The sequence below is a fragment of the Anolis carolinensis genome, chromosome 4 (genome assembly GCF_035594765.1).
Source record: "Anolis carolinensis isolate JA03-04 chromosome 4, rAnoCar3.1.pri, whole genome shotgun sequence".
Taxonomy (NCBI): Eukaryota; Metazoa; Chordata; class Lepidosauria; order Squamata; family Dactyloidae; genus Anolis; species Anolis carolinensis.
This window is the reverse complement of record NC_085844.1, coordinates 154,096,851-154,111,488: the sequence shown is the minus strand read 5'-3', so window position 1 is coordinate 154,111,488 and position 14,638 is coordinate 154,096,851. Positions and strand designations below refer to the sequence as shown.

The window sequence follows — 14,638 nt, the reverse complement described above, 5'->3', positions numbered from 1 at the left end:
GCCCAACTGCATCGGCTCCTCCTCGCTTCCTCTGGGGTATGGGGCTGGTGGTGGGGGTCTCCACACTGGACGTGGCTGAATACTGGCGGAAGCGGGAGGTTTCACTCCTGCTCTTCCACTCTGGCCGTGGAGCCACTGTTTTTTGTTGGCAAGCAGGACTTCGGCTCGTAAACATTGATCGATAAGTCTCTCAAGAGAGTTTGGAGGATCCACCTTGGAAATTTCTTCCTGCATCTCGATGTTGAGACCCTCACGAAACTGTCCTCTGAGGGCTATATCATTCCAACCGGTGTTTTGGGCCAGCACTCGGAACTCGGCTATGTACTGGGACAACGGCCTGTCCCCTTGGAAAAGGCGCCGGAGTTTATGGCCGGCCGCCTCTACATTGTCCTCGATCCCCCATGTCGCCTTAAGGTGATTCAGGAAGTTTTGCACGGAACTTAGGTGCATGGAGCCCGCATCAAATAGCGCCGTCGCCCAATTGGCCGCAGGTCCTTCTAGGAGGCTGTAAATCCATGCCACCTTGACATCTTCTTGGGGAAACTCGGCTTGACGGGCTTCTATGTACGCCTGGCATTGGCGACGGAAAACATGAACCTTGGAGGCTTCTCCAGAAAACTTGGTTGGAAGCGCCAGGCCAGGGAGCCTGATACCTCGTTCCTTCAAGCCCCGTATTTCTCCCTCCTGCGTATGGAGTGTATCATGGATTCTGTCTAATTCATCCTTGGAAATGGTGTAGCTGAGTGGTTGGGCTTCCGCCCCGGTTCCTGTAGACATCCTGGCCTAAGGTTAATTGGTGCTTAGGGTGGCGGAGTCAAACTGTCAAGACCCAGGCTGCAGAGCACCAATAACCATGCGCAGAGACCAGAATCTATCTAATATCTTTATTAAAGGAATATATAAAGTCAATAAAAACAAGTGAAGAATAAAGTTCAGAAGTAGACCTTTCAGGAAAGGTCAAATATAGTCCAGGAAATCAATGTCCAATATGAGATATTAGAGTCCAAAGTTATAATCCAATAACCGAAACACACACTTGCCGAGCAAGTGTGGGGAAATGACAGGGTCCTTTAGTCCAATGGAGCTTGACAACAAGGCTGGAAAACAAACTAGATTCTTGGCAAACAAGACTTGATACGTGGCAACAAGAAGCAAGAAGCAAGAACGAGGTCCGAGGCGAGGTCCGGGGAACAAGGCAGGCTTGGAACTAGAACAAGGTCCATGGCAAGGTCCTGGAAACAAGGAACTGGAGTAGCCTAGTCCACACACGATCTCACACCTGAAGCTGACGAATTGACTCCGCAAGGATCTCCTTGCAGGTAAACACCTATATAGGATCTTGTTTTCCTGCCAAGGAACACTTTCCCTGGGGAACAAGAAGTGAAACCCATACTGTGTCCAGATGCATGACTCCTTAAGATTTCCCAAGGGAAACAGGCTTAATCAGCTAATTGTCTGGCAGCGATTCTGGCGCTTCGGCGATTCGCCTCCCTAGCGCCTCTATCTCGGTTATAATTAACCTTACGAGAGAACGGGGGAGAATTCTGCCCAAGGCTTGTTTGGCTGACTTCTGGAGGGCAAACATCCTGCAGGTGCAAGGGCTCCAATTCTGGCTGAAACGGTGGGAAACCAAAGTTTTCCTCTTCGTCTGCCACAATAGTACTAGGAACGGGACTACATGGCCCATGAGACATCACACTATCCCCCTCCTCAAGGCCCCTCTCCAAAATGGGCCCTCTTCCCGAGGCGTGGGGCCACGGCTTGGCAGGGTAGGCCTGATGGAAGCGGCGGACTAAGTCGGGGGCATGGACTGTGGAAGCGTAGTCCACACACGATCTCACACCTGAAGCTGACGAATTGACTCCGCAAGGATCTCCTTGCAGGTAAACACCTATATAGGATCTTGTTTTCCCGCCAAGGAACACTTTCCCTGGGGAATAAGAAGTGAAACCCATACTGTGTCCAGATGCATGACTCCTTAAGATTTCCCAAGGGAAACAGGCTTAATCAGCTAATTGTCTGGCAGCGATTCTGGCGCTTCGGCGATTCACCTCCCTAGTGCCTCTCTCTCGGTTATAATTATCCTTACGAGAGAACGGGGGAGAATTCTGCCCAAGGCTTGTTTGGCTGACTTCTGGAGGGCAAACATCCTGCAGGTGCAAGGGCTCCAATTCTGGCTGAAACGGTGGGAAACCAAAGTTTTCCTCTTCGTCTGCCACAATAGTACTAGGAACGGGACTACATGGCCCATGAGACATCACACTGTCTCTGTCTCGGTTCTATGTGTATATGGGCATTGAATGTTTGCCCTATATGTGTGTAATGTGATCCGCCCTGAGTCCCCTTTGGGGTGAGAAGGGCAGAATATAAATACTGTAAATAAATAAATAAATAAATGTAGGATTGCAGCTCATTTTTTTCAAGGCTACAGTTTTCAGTCAGCCTCCTCAAAGTAGTTCTACTGCTTAAAATCTGGGGATTTGGTTGTACAAATACTAAAGTATGCCCTACCCCAATACTCATTTTGGCACTTTTCACCAGAAATAATTTCTTGATTTCATTGCATTGGCTAAACACAATCAGGATCACAATCTCTAGTTGCTACAGTATTGGCATCATACAAAAGTCACAAACAATTGTGGTAAATCGTAATGGGGGAAAATGTGGATGATCAGACTGCAGATATGACCACCAGACTAGCTTCTTGTTCTGGCACGAATTGGAAACCACACAATATAAGTATAACCTAAATTATATCTTCGGAGTCTTTGCAGAATAAGGGATTTTTTTTCTTAAAATCTTGAATTTGTGATAATATTAACTAATGCTGATGCAGAATATTCACTACATGTGGTTCCAATTATGGAGAGGAGTTCTAAAACCCCATCCAAGTCAACATCACACCTATTTATAGCTTAATCTTGAGAACCCACTAAAATAAGATCTTGCAACTGCAAAAAGACAGAAATATTAGAGCAGAGCATGGCAGAAAGAGCCCAAAGCATCATTTGCATGAGTCTGATACACATCTGTAATATTTCCTAAACCAATATTATAATCTTTCTTCCCATACAGAAAGTTTCATGAGCTACAAAAATAGCCTTCTTTTTATTATGAAATGACTATTACATATTTGACATTTCTTAAAAAATACTTGTTGTTTAATAATAACATTCGCTACAAGATCCCTGAATGTTTTATAAGAATTTTTCAGTGTTTTGATCATTACTAAAGGGATTCCTCTGTCCATGTCTTCAGTTTTGAAACAATCAGCTAGACCAACTTGGCTGCAAAGAGTAGGCCAATTAAAACGTTTACTTTTCTGTTCCTTTTCATCAAAATTTATGATTAGCCCCACAAAGTCTATTTTTTCTTGTATGTTCACACTCTGTAGATCAGATGGCCAGGGAGCTTACCTGTTCTTGTTGCACTGTAAAATGTGTAACATGTTTTCATTATTATTATTATTATTATTTTATTGTAAGTAAAGGTAAAGGTTTCCCCTGACGTGACCGACTCTGGGGGTTGGTGCTCATCTCCATTTCTAAGCCAAAGAGCCGGTGTTGTCCATAGACATCTCCAAGGTCATGTGGCCGGCATGACTGCATGGAGCGCCGTTACCTTCCCGCCGGACCTATTGATCTACTCACATTTTGCATGTTTCTGAACTGCTAGGTTGGCAGGAGCTGGGGCTAACAGCGGGCACTCATTCCACTCCCGGGATTTGAACCTGCGACCTTTCGGTCCTCAAGTTCAGCAGCTCAGTGCTTTAACACACTGTGCCATCAGGGGTCCCCTGTGACACAGCAAACAAGATAGATATGCTGGATTTTGTTTCACAAAATCACAAGTCGAACACTTCCCAAGTGTCTAGGACTCTGTGATGTATTTTCGGATGATGCGCACAGATCCCAGTAGGGTGGCCTTTAATAATAATAATAATAATTATTATTATTATTATTATTATTATTATTATCATCATCATCATTATTATTATTCAGAGGCTGGATCTGTCAGGGGTGCTTTGATGATTTCTACACTATAGTTTTTGTTCCTGTGTTATAAAAGTCATTTCCTAATTGATTCTATCATAAAAACATGGCAAAGTTTATTAAATGGCAAAAAAATTGTCTTTGCATGAGGGACATGCAGAGACGGTCCAACCGTCAGGCAATTTAGGCATTTGCCTGTGGCGCCACACCCCTGGGGGCGCTGTCGAGGCCCCCGGGGGGTGGCGCCACCCCCCGCCTCCTTTACCTTCGGGACAGGCCTTCCAACCGCGACCTGGCCCTTGCTGCCCCGGCCTGACTGCCTGGGCCTTGCCACCATGCAGCCAGGCTGCACGGAAGGCATGGCCACGCCTCCACGCCACCTGGCCACGCCTCCCACACCATGCGGCCTGGCCACGCCCCCCCATGCCAAGACACCTCCTCCCAGGGCAGCAGCAGGTCGCCAGGCCATGCCCTCCGCATGCAACAGGTAGAAGCAGCGTCACCCCCCTCCGCGATTCAAAACAGCATCTCCTGCCTCCTCCTTTCCTTCTTCCTTCATTCCTTTCTCCCTTCCCTCCTTCCTTTTTTCTCCCTTTCTTCTTTTCTCCCTCCCTCCCTCCCTCCTTCCTTCCCTCCTTCCCTGCTTCCTTCCTTCCTTCATTCCTTTTCTCCCTTCCCTTCTTCCCTGCTTCCTTTTTTTCTCCCTTTCTTCTTTTCTCCCTCCCTCCCTCCTTCCTTCCTTCCCTCCCTCCCTCCATGCTTCCTTCTTTTCTCCCTTCCCTCCCTCCCTTCCCTCCCTCCCTCCCTCCCTCCCTCCTTCCTTCCTTCCTTCCTTCCTTCCTTCCTTCCTTCCTTCCTTCCTTCCTTCCTTCCTTCCCTCCCTCCCTGCTTGCTTCCTTCCTTCCTTCCTTCCTTCCTTCCTTCCTTCCTTCCTTCCTTCCTTCCTTCCTTTCTGGATTCCTTCGCTCTTTTCCCCCTTCCCTCTTCATCCCTGCCTTTCTTTCCCTGTTTCGTTTTCCAGTCGAGTCCTTTCTTTCTTCCGTTTCCTTGCTCTCCCCTCCCTTTCCTCCTCTTCCCCACTTTTAACTCAAGCTTTCATGGCCTTGAAGGTAAAGGCTGGCTCGCTATGACGTTTCCTGACTCTATGGCCACATTCCAGAAGCATTCCATCTGTAAGTTTCCCCTTTATCTATGCCAGGTACCCTGCCTGAGGCAAGTGTGAATGTTTCAAATTGGCCAGATTGATTAACACCTCCCGACAAAGGATTCCCTCAGGCAGGAAATAGCCAGGCTTTGAAGCTGCAAGGCTTTTCAATGGCAACAGTCACACTGGCCTCTAAGAGCCTCAAGGCCCTTCCATTCCCCCCTTAGCCATTTAAGCTAAGGGGTAAAACCTGGACACTGTATATTATTTGAGAACATAGAAATGCTGGACCACTCTCACATCCACCATGTCAAACTACACAGAGAAGCCATTGAAATCCACAAGAAGCATGTGGACAATTTCAACAGAAAGGAGGAAACCATGAAAATGAACAATATCTGGCTACCAGTATTTAAAAACTCTAAAATCAGGACAGTAAATAAAGAACAACACACAAAAAAACAGAGGAATTCCAGACATGAATCAATCAGGGGCAGCTCACACCTCCCAACAAAGGATTCCCTTAGGTAAGAAGCAGCCAGTCTTTGAAGCTGCAAGGCTATTCAGTGCTAATCAAGGTGGCCTATTGCAACATTCACACTTGCCTTCCAACCTGGACTTTCAACAAATATTTAAGCCCCACTTCCCTAGTTTCAAACAGACCTCACAACCACTGAGGATGCTTGCCATAGATGTGGGCGAAACATCAGGAGAGAATGCTTCTGAAACATGGCCAGGCAGCCTGGAAGACCCACAGCAAACCAGTGATTCTGGCCATGAAAGCTTTCGACAACAGGTTTCAGAAGCATTCTCTCCTGACGCTTCACCCACATCTATGGCAGGCATCCTCAGAGGTTGTGAGGTCTATTGGAATCTAGGCAAGTCGGGTTTATATATCTGTGAAATGTTTAGGGTGGGAGAAAGAACTCTTGCCTGCCTGAGGCAAGCGTGAATGTTTCAGATTGATTAACACCTCCCAACAAAGGATTCCCTCAGGCAGGAAACAGCCAGGCTTTGAAGCTGCAAGGCTTTTCAATGCTAATCAAAATGATTAATGGCAACAGTCACACTGGTCTCCAACAGACAGACAAGAGTTCTTTCTCCCACCCTGAACATTCCATGGATATGTGTTGTGAAAATTTTTAATGGTCGGAATCATTGGGTTGCTGTGAGTTTTCCAGGCTGTCTGGCCATGTTTCAGAAGCATTCTCTCCTGATGTTTTGCCCACATCTATGGCAAGCATCCTCAGTGGTTGTGAGGTCTGTTTGAAACTAGGGAAGTGGGGCTTAAATATTTGTTGAAAGTCCAGGTTGGAAGGCAAGTGTGAATGTTGCAATAGGCCACCTTGATTAGCACTGAATTGCCTTGCAGCTTCAAAGACTGGCTGCTTCTTACCTAAGGGAATCCTTTGTTGGGAGGTGTGAGCTGCCCCTGATTGATTCATGTCTGGAATTCCTCTGTTTTTGTGTGTGTTGTTCTTTATTTACTGTCCTGATTTTAGAGTTTTTAAATACTGGTAGCCAGATATTGTTCATTTTCATGGTTTCCTCCTTTCTGTTGAAATTGTCCACATGCTTCTTGTGGATTTCAGTGGCTTCTCTGTGTAGTTTGACATGGTGGATGTGAGAGTGGTCCAGCATTTCTATGTTCTCAAATAATATACTGTGTCCAGGTTTTACCCCTTAGCTTAAATGGCTAAGGGGGGAATGGAAAGGGCTTGAGGCTATTGGGAATCGTGGGAGTTGTAGTCCAAAACACTTGGAGGGCCAAAGTTTGCCCATGCCTGGTAGGTAGGTGCACTTGCTGTTACATCTTTGCTGGAAAATAATTCTGTGTGCATTTAGAAAAGCATAAATACTACATATTTCAAGTGATGCATTATCATTTGATCATTTCATAGAATTCCAGCAGATTCTGAGGATGTGTAGGATGCATGGGAGTGGGAATTTATGAGTGGCTGTCACACAGCCATATAACCCAGAATACCAAGGCAGAATAACCCACAATATCTGCTTTGAACTGGGTTATCTAAGTCCACACTGCCCTATATCCCTGTTCAATGTTTGGTGCTAAATTTGCAAATATAGTAATTCCTACATAACATTGGAGCCCTGGTGGCGAAGTGTGTTAAATCACTGAGCTGCTGAACTTGCAGACCAAAAGGTCGCAGGTTCAAATCCCGGGAGCGGAGTGAGTGCCCGCTGTTAGCTCCAGCTCCTGCCAACCTAGTAGTTCAAAACATGCCAATGTGAGTAGATCAATAGGTACCGCTCCGGCGGGAAGGTAACGGCGCTCCATGCAGTCATGCCGGCCACATGACCTTGGAGGTGTCTACAGACAACGCCGGCTTTTCGGCTTAGAAATGGAGATGAGCACCAACCCCCAGAATCAGACATGACTGGACTTAATGTCTGGGGAAACCTTTACCTTTACCTTTTACACAACATTACCGTGTATTGAACTGCTTTTTCTGTTGATTTGTTGTAAAACATGATGTTTTGGTGCTTAATTTGTATAATTTTAATGTAATTTGATGTTTAAGAGGCTTTTCTTAATCCCTCCTTATTATCCAACATTTTCGCTTATCCAACGCTTTTATTTTTCAGTGAATGTTTTTTTTTGGGGGGGGGGGGCGCCAAAATCCTGTTCGCCTACACTTAAAAATTATCTAGGGCCGGCTCTGGGGACATGCAAAGACTATCCACCAGTCCACCAATTTAACATCGTCATCCACTCATTTAACAACAAAGTTCCAGGTGTAGAACCACTGCTTTCAAAGTAAGGACTACACAATTAAGCAGGAAATAATACTTGCAAACTAAGAACGTATTTTCTTTATCATTACAAAAAGTTGTTTATAAAAACTTTGAAAATTCCCCAAAAATCCGTGGATAAGTGAAACGGTCTGAACTTTGGTGGGCTAAGAATGGTAAATGTGTTATACTATTGTAGTGAATTTCACCCCAATAGCTGTAAAAATGAGGGAGAATGGAGCTTCCCCAATTATAGTAATTGTGTGCTATTACTGTAACGAAATAGTAAGAAAATTTCATTACTCTCATTATAGTAACGAATTTATCACTAAGTAACTAAACTTTAGAAACACTTTAGAAATTAAATGCCAGCAACCCCCACTTTTGTAATGACTTTTGAAGCATTTTTTATGGATTGCACATCCCTAGTAATCATATAAGTAGAGCTACAGCATATTCTTTATTTATTTATTTACATCACTTTTACCCCGCCTTTCTCTCCGAAGAGACTCAAAGCAACTTACAGTAAATAGGCAAAAATTCAATGCCTAAAAACAATGTAAAAACAACAATTCATATAAAACAATCTACCAAACAACAGTTCATATAAAACAGATACCATTACAAAATAAAGTCACATTATATACAATTTTAAGAATGTCCAAGATTAAAATCCATTCATCCAGAATCTTTACCAAAATAGATGTTCAAAAAGTAGATCCCCCCCCCCCCCCTTGCAAGGTGGAATACTGTACAGGAAAATTTTCTGTAACATATGTGAGATATCTTGAAGCTTCTTCCAGGTTTCTAGCATCTAGTATCATATGTTTTCACAGAATGAAACATAAAACAGAGTATATTGGTTGCTTTGAATCTGTATGCTTAATATGCCAATGGATCTGTACTCTAATGTGCATTACACCACACTGGTTTGAATGTAAATATACAGCATTACAATACGAAATTACTGTGTACTATAAGAAAGTAGATACCTTACATATACTATTATGTATTGGAATTTCTGAAAACCCGTCAATGTAAATGCCTGTCTTACATGTGCAATTTTCCCAACAGGTAAAGTGTGAGTTATGACAATTCAGTGTGATCATCCTTACCACTGCTGTGATAACTTGGGCGGGGGTGGGGGGTGGGGTGGGGTGGAATGGAATCATAACTATTAATTACATTTGCAGCTACCAATTACATAGCTAACTACATTCAAAAGTGGCTCTGGTATTATAAGGAATGAAGTAAAAGTACTGGTGAGGAATTGCAGCATGCATTCCCCAAAACCAAGGGCTGAGGAATTATATCTGCTGGTCAACTAGGGACAGAAATTCAGAAAGAGCCTTTGAGGCAGTGTTGATATTCAGTTCCTCTCCTTTCAAATGTTAAACACTGATCACTACTCCCATACAGCCTTTTGAAGTGAAATTAATTGAATAGTTTATCGTAAATGCAGATTTTAAGAGTTAAAGGAAGCCTGGATAGTGGAAATTATGATTGTGAACTGATGGTTATGGGCTGTGGACTAAAATATAATCAGTATGCAGACTTCTAATCCCAAGAAGCTGATAGAACCATTGGTAGTCAGTTAGATGAGGAAAAACAGATTGAAACTTAATCCAGGTAACATATAAGTAAGCAGGATAATAAGTGGGTGGGTCTGGAGAAAGGGATTCACCTGACTAGCTATTTTCCTTGAAAGAGGTAGAATCAAAATATGAGTATTTTCTTCGTTTTGGCCTTTACCCTGGGCAGTGAGAGCTATTTTTTGTCATCTTTGACTAGTTTAGTAACTGCAGTCTAGTCTAGAGAAAGCTGACCTTGTATTAGTAATGCAGGGATACAACAAATATTTAGAATCTTTCTTCCCTCAGTGACAGAAGGAGTCTTGACATTTCTCAGGCTCCTTCTACACTGCCATATAATTCAGATTATGAACACAGGTAATCCACATTATCTGTTTTGAACTGGATTATATGAGTCTGCACTGTTATATAATCCAGTTCAAAACAGATAATGTGGCAGTGTAGAAGGGGTCTCAGATTCTGACAAGCACTTTTGTGCATGTTTGGTTGTTTTGGGGGTTTTTTTGGCATTTCTAAACTGTTTTTGCCAAAACAAAAATGGAAAAAACTCATTTTTTAGTTGAAATAAATCATTTATCCAAAAGAAAAAAAATCCTGAAAACCCATCACAAATGTAAAAAAAACAAAAAACTTATTGGAACCAGAACAGTAGACCCATTTCCACTCATGTGACTCTATCCATTCAGCATGTGGGGCCCTGATGCACAGAAGAAAGTTGTGACATCTGTATCAATCAACTGCCCATGTGGTTCGTATTATTATAATTATAAATAATCTCCTCTAAATTGTTAGATGAAAGTGCAAGGAATTGCAACTGAAGACACATTGAAGGAAATGGCAGGGTCAGGGCCATGGTGGTAGTGGTCCTCCTCTAATGTTTGAATGCTCTCCATGTTACGTGAGTATTATTCTACCCCACTTAGAAGGCTTTTATGTACTTATCTGAATCTGCATTTGCTTTCTTTTACTGTTATGCTTGGTGTGCTGTTAAATTTTCACCTGTTGTTATCTTATTTATTACCTATTTGTTTTTAATGTTCAATTATTTTTACTTTGAAAGCGTTTGTTACTTATAGCAATGGTAGGCAGCCTTTACCCCATGTGGACCTCTCTTTTTGAATAGGATGTGGATGGAGAAATTATTTGGACCCATAATAGTTTTTCCCTTGAAAAACTGCAGCCTATAGAAATGGGCTTCAGAAGTTATTGGACTGTGATGTTGTTGGATTGTGAATTCAGCAGTCCTGGCCAGCATAGCTAAAGGCAAGGAATCATGGGAGTTGCAGTGAAACAACATCTGTGGAGCACTATAGCTAGCTAGCCATCCTGCCTAAAAGCTGCTGGCAAATAACACAGTGAATGTCTACTCGAGTACTTACCATATGGTAATGAGAAACGCTATAGCAAGAAGAGTGAAAGACCAAACAAGCTAAACTGTAAAGAGCACATTATGCATCCCTTACCTTTTGTATCCAAGTTAAAAGACATTTCTGGTGAGCAATCAAGTTTTTGCAGTCACAGAAGTGCAGCAGAGCGTCACGGCCCATCTCATCTCCTTCCCGACAGATAAAACATTCTTTTGACTCTAATTAAAAAGATTAATAAAGTAAGAGAACACATCAGATTTGCATCAATCAACTGCCCATGTGGTTCTTATTATTGTAATTAAAAGTTATCTTCTCAAAAATTGTTGGATGAAAGTGCCATGATCTGCAATTGAAAACACATTGAAGGGAGTTTTCCCAACTTGTTCTATTTTAAACAGTCAGATTGGAGCAACGCTCTGGAGATAATGTGTTCAAAAGGGTCCTTAGAGGCAAAATGTCAGCAATCATATATTTATGCCCTCTGAAAAGCCCCTTATAAAAATGTGCATTGTGCATCTTTCTGATTTTGTTGTTGTTTTAATGGCGGCAAGGGAGGAAGAGGGGGAGAAACCCACAATAAGACAAATCCCCTTGAAATGTACCATTGCACATGATCGTCTTTGGCTTTTACTATCCATTCATTGCATCATATGAAATACTTCAATCTCGGTGCATTTCTGTGTTCCTTTGGGACATCTCATCTGAGTCTGAATACAAATACTCCCAGTTCTTGCCACAGATAAAACAGTTGTTGCTTTGAGATGGAAACGCATATCAGTTACATTTGGATGACTGAAACTTGTCTTGATATATTATTTAAATATTATTTATTCATTGCATTCTCTTTATATTCAAATTGGGATTTAATGGCTTCCAAACAAGTCATATTATGGGATTCAACATTAAAACAAGTTTTAGACATAAAGAAGTTATGATTAATTATAGCTTCCTAGCATAGGGCAAAAAATGCTTGCCCTCCCAGATATTTGCGGGTGGCATCCAGATAATGTCCCACGAAAACACAAATGCTTTCAGCACAAAGCAGGGAAAACGTGCTTTGTGTCAAGGTAATTTGATATTGTGTTTGATTCACACCTTCTTGAAAGGCTCAGGTTTAAACCACTATAGCTGCTGTCTGGACTGCCTTCTCAGTTCAGACTGAGGAAGGGGTTTGAGTGTCTCTGTGCCTCCAGGGCATCTAGACAACCCCAAAAGTGTGTGTTTTCCTTGCTGGTGTGCGGACTATGGTTCACTCTGACCTGTGTTTTTAAACCGCTGTCCAAATGCATTTCAGTTCATAGAGAACTTCTTATCTGATAAAATAAAAAAACCATATAACTGATTATTGACGTGCAAACCAGAAACTAAAATCAACATACTGTACATTACACCTTCTCATCTTATGAGCCATCATGCTGAATGTTCTTCCATTAGTCAAAAGTAAGAAAAAATAGAAGGTTAAAAAGTAGGAGGTATCCCCTGGGGCAGTACTGCAACCTTTGATAGGCCACATGTTCCTTTAATCAAAAATCCATTTTAATTCTATTAGTCATCAATTCACCATTATATACTGATCTTAAAGTGAGTTGATATAAATTGAACTTGGGTTGAAGACCTGAATTATCTATTTGAAGGACCGCAGCTTTATATATAGGTTTACCAGAGCTCTAAGGTCTTCCAAGGTGCTATCTCTCTAGATCCCACCACCTTCATAAGATGATTGGCAAGAATGTGGAAAGGCTGCTCCTAGATTGTAGGGATCCCTTCCCAGGGAGACTTAGCTGGCTTCTCCTGTGCTGACTTTTGAGCAGCAAGTGAATATCTTCCTGTCCCAGCAGGCATTCAAATACTGTTTTACATGGGTGTTTTATTTCAACATGCTGTTCTAATTTTTATTCCTATGTTTTTAATATTTTGAAATTATTTTAATTTTACATACATTTTAATGGCATTTTAATCTTAATTATTGTTAGTATGTTGTAACTACACACGGTTTCAATTATATTTCTTTTGATGTGTAAACCACCCTGTGTCCCAGAGGATTTCTACACTGGTCACTTAGGTTGGTGTGGAAATGATCAGCCCCATGACAGCTAAATGCTTCACAATGCTGATCCGTGTTAACATAAGGTGGTAGAAAGCCCGAATCTTGGCCCAGGATTTGGGTTTTTCCTTAACTTTGGTCCTGTCAGGCTGGTTGGGATGGTGTTGACAGACAACCATCCTGACTGCCATCATATGTTCCCTGGGTTCATAAGGCCTGGGGACATGGGATGGCAATCCCCTGTGCCCTTCTCCCCCATCATAGTGGTTCCTAGATGTGACATGGCACCTACCTGCTTTGTCAGACAGAGAACTGTCTGTGCTAATTGAGAAGGGAGGGAGAGAGGGGAGGTTTTCTTCCTCTCCTCTATCCCATTTTCCTTTGGCATGCTGGCAGAGCACTGAGAAGGTAGGTCGGGGTCATGGTCGGGGACAAAAAAGGTAGGCACCATGTCGCAGCTCGGGACTGCTGCAACACAGATGGTGGAGAAAACCACTGTGATTGGGGGAGGGGCACAGAGGACTGTCATTCCTTTCACCCAGTCAACTAAAGTGGTTGCCCAGTAATGCTGAACCATGTTCAGCATGGCTGGGTAGTAGGGGCTCCTGCGGCTGAGGTGACTGAGAGAGTCCCTGTGTGACTCCATGCAGGTCCTATCCAACATTTAGGACCCCAGATCATAAGTTGTCTGTGTAGAAGGACTCCGAGTCCCATGAAAAATGCAGGCTATAAATTGATTGATAGAAAGTGTTGATTCAACCACATTGAGTAAATAACAGACATTATTGCCAGTAACTTTTCAAGATTAACTGGAGTCCAGTTCTAAAAGCATCCTGAGTATTTATGAAACAAAAAGACAGCCCTGTATACTCTGAGTGTTGGCAATATTAGAGCTGTTGAGATACACATTTGAAATTCAGCAGAACCAATGTGCTGGGTCTAAATGTAGTCACCAGATCCTGTCTGATTGTGGAAGCTAATTAAGGTCAGCCTTGGTTAGTATTTGGATGGGAAGCTACCAATGAACATCTGTAGGCTATCTTTCATAGGAAGTAGCTGACAAAACCACCTTTGAGTATTCCTAAGAAAACCTTATGAAATTCATGAAGTTGTCATAAGTCGACAGCCAACATGAAGGGAAATGAATGGGACTAATGTGAGTGGTGGTGGTTAGAACTTGGGAAAGTTACTTGAGAATGTCACACACTAGTGATGTGTGACATTCCCAGGTATATTTTCTCTTTTTCAGCATCTATGTGAACATATGTATAAGTTGATTGCAAGGTTTGGGGCTAAATTATGGATTTTGATAGGACTCGTGGACAAGTTGAGTATCATTCTACTGAGGGAGGAAAACACTGCAGGATGCCAGCTGTCAATGGCTGTTACCAACACACACACACACACACACACACACACACACACACACACACACACGGGGTCCAGGCATTCAAGAAGACCAGAGGCAGAGTCATGGTGGAGAGAGCAGAGGGCCATGTTTTACTCATTTTTTCATTTTTGTATATTTCCAGTAATTTTTTGAAATGTATTATGAAATGATCTTAATTGTTTTGAAATTGTATGGGAAATGATTTTTTATCTTCTTTTTGGAAACCACAATGGATTTTACTCTGGGAGAAAGATAGCATATACATTAAATACATATGTAGTTGTTTTATTAATAAGGCCTACCATGGGGAAGTTACCATAAAATTGTTACTATTACATAGCCCAACACAGATCAC

At 42.5% G+C, this 14,638-nt stretch overlaps 1 protein-coding gene across 2 annotated transcripts in view; it reads right to left on the bottom strand.

The window, feature by feature from the left end:
* Positions 1-14,638, bottom strand: part of LOC103278655 (uncharacterized) — a 356,515-nt gene that overhangs the window by 290,824 nt on the left and 51,053 nt on the right. For both annotated transcript variants that reach the window (XM_062978047.1, XM_008109290.3), the window contains exon 2: positions 10,946-11,067. In XM_062978047.1, the coding sequence (XP_062834117.1) occupies positions 10,946-11,029 (84 nt within the window). In that variant the 5' untranslated portion in view covers positions 11,030-11,067. The remainder of the gene's footprint in view (positions 1-10,945; positions 11,068-14,638) is intronic.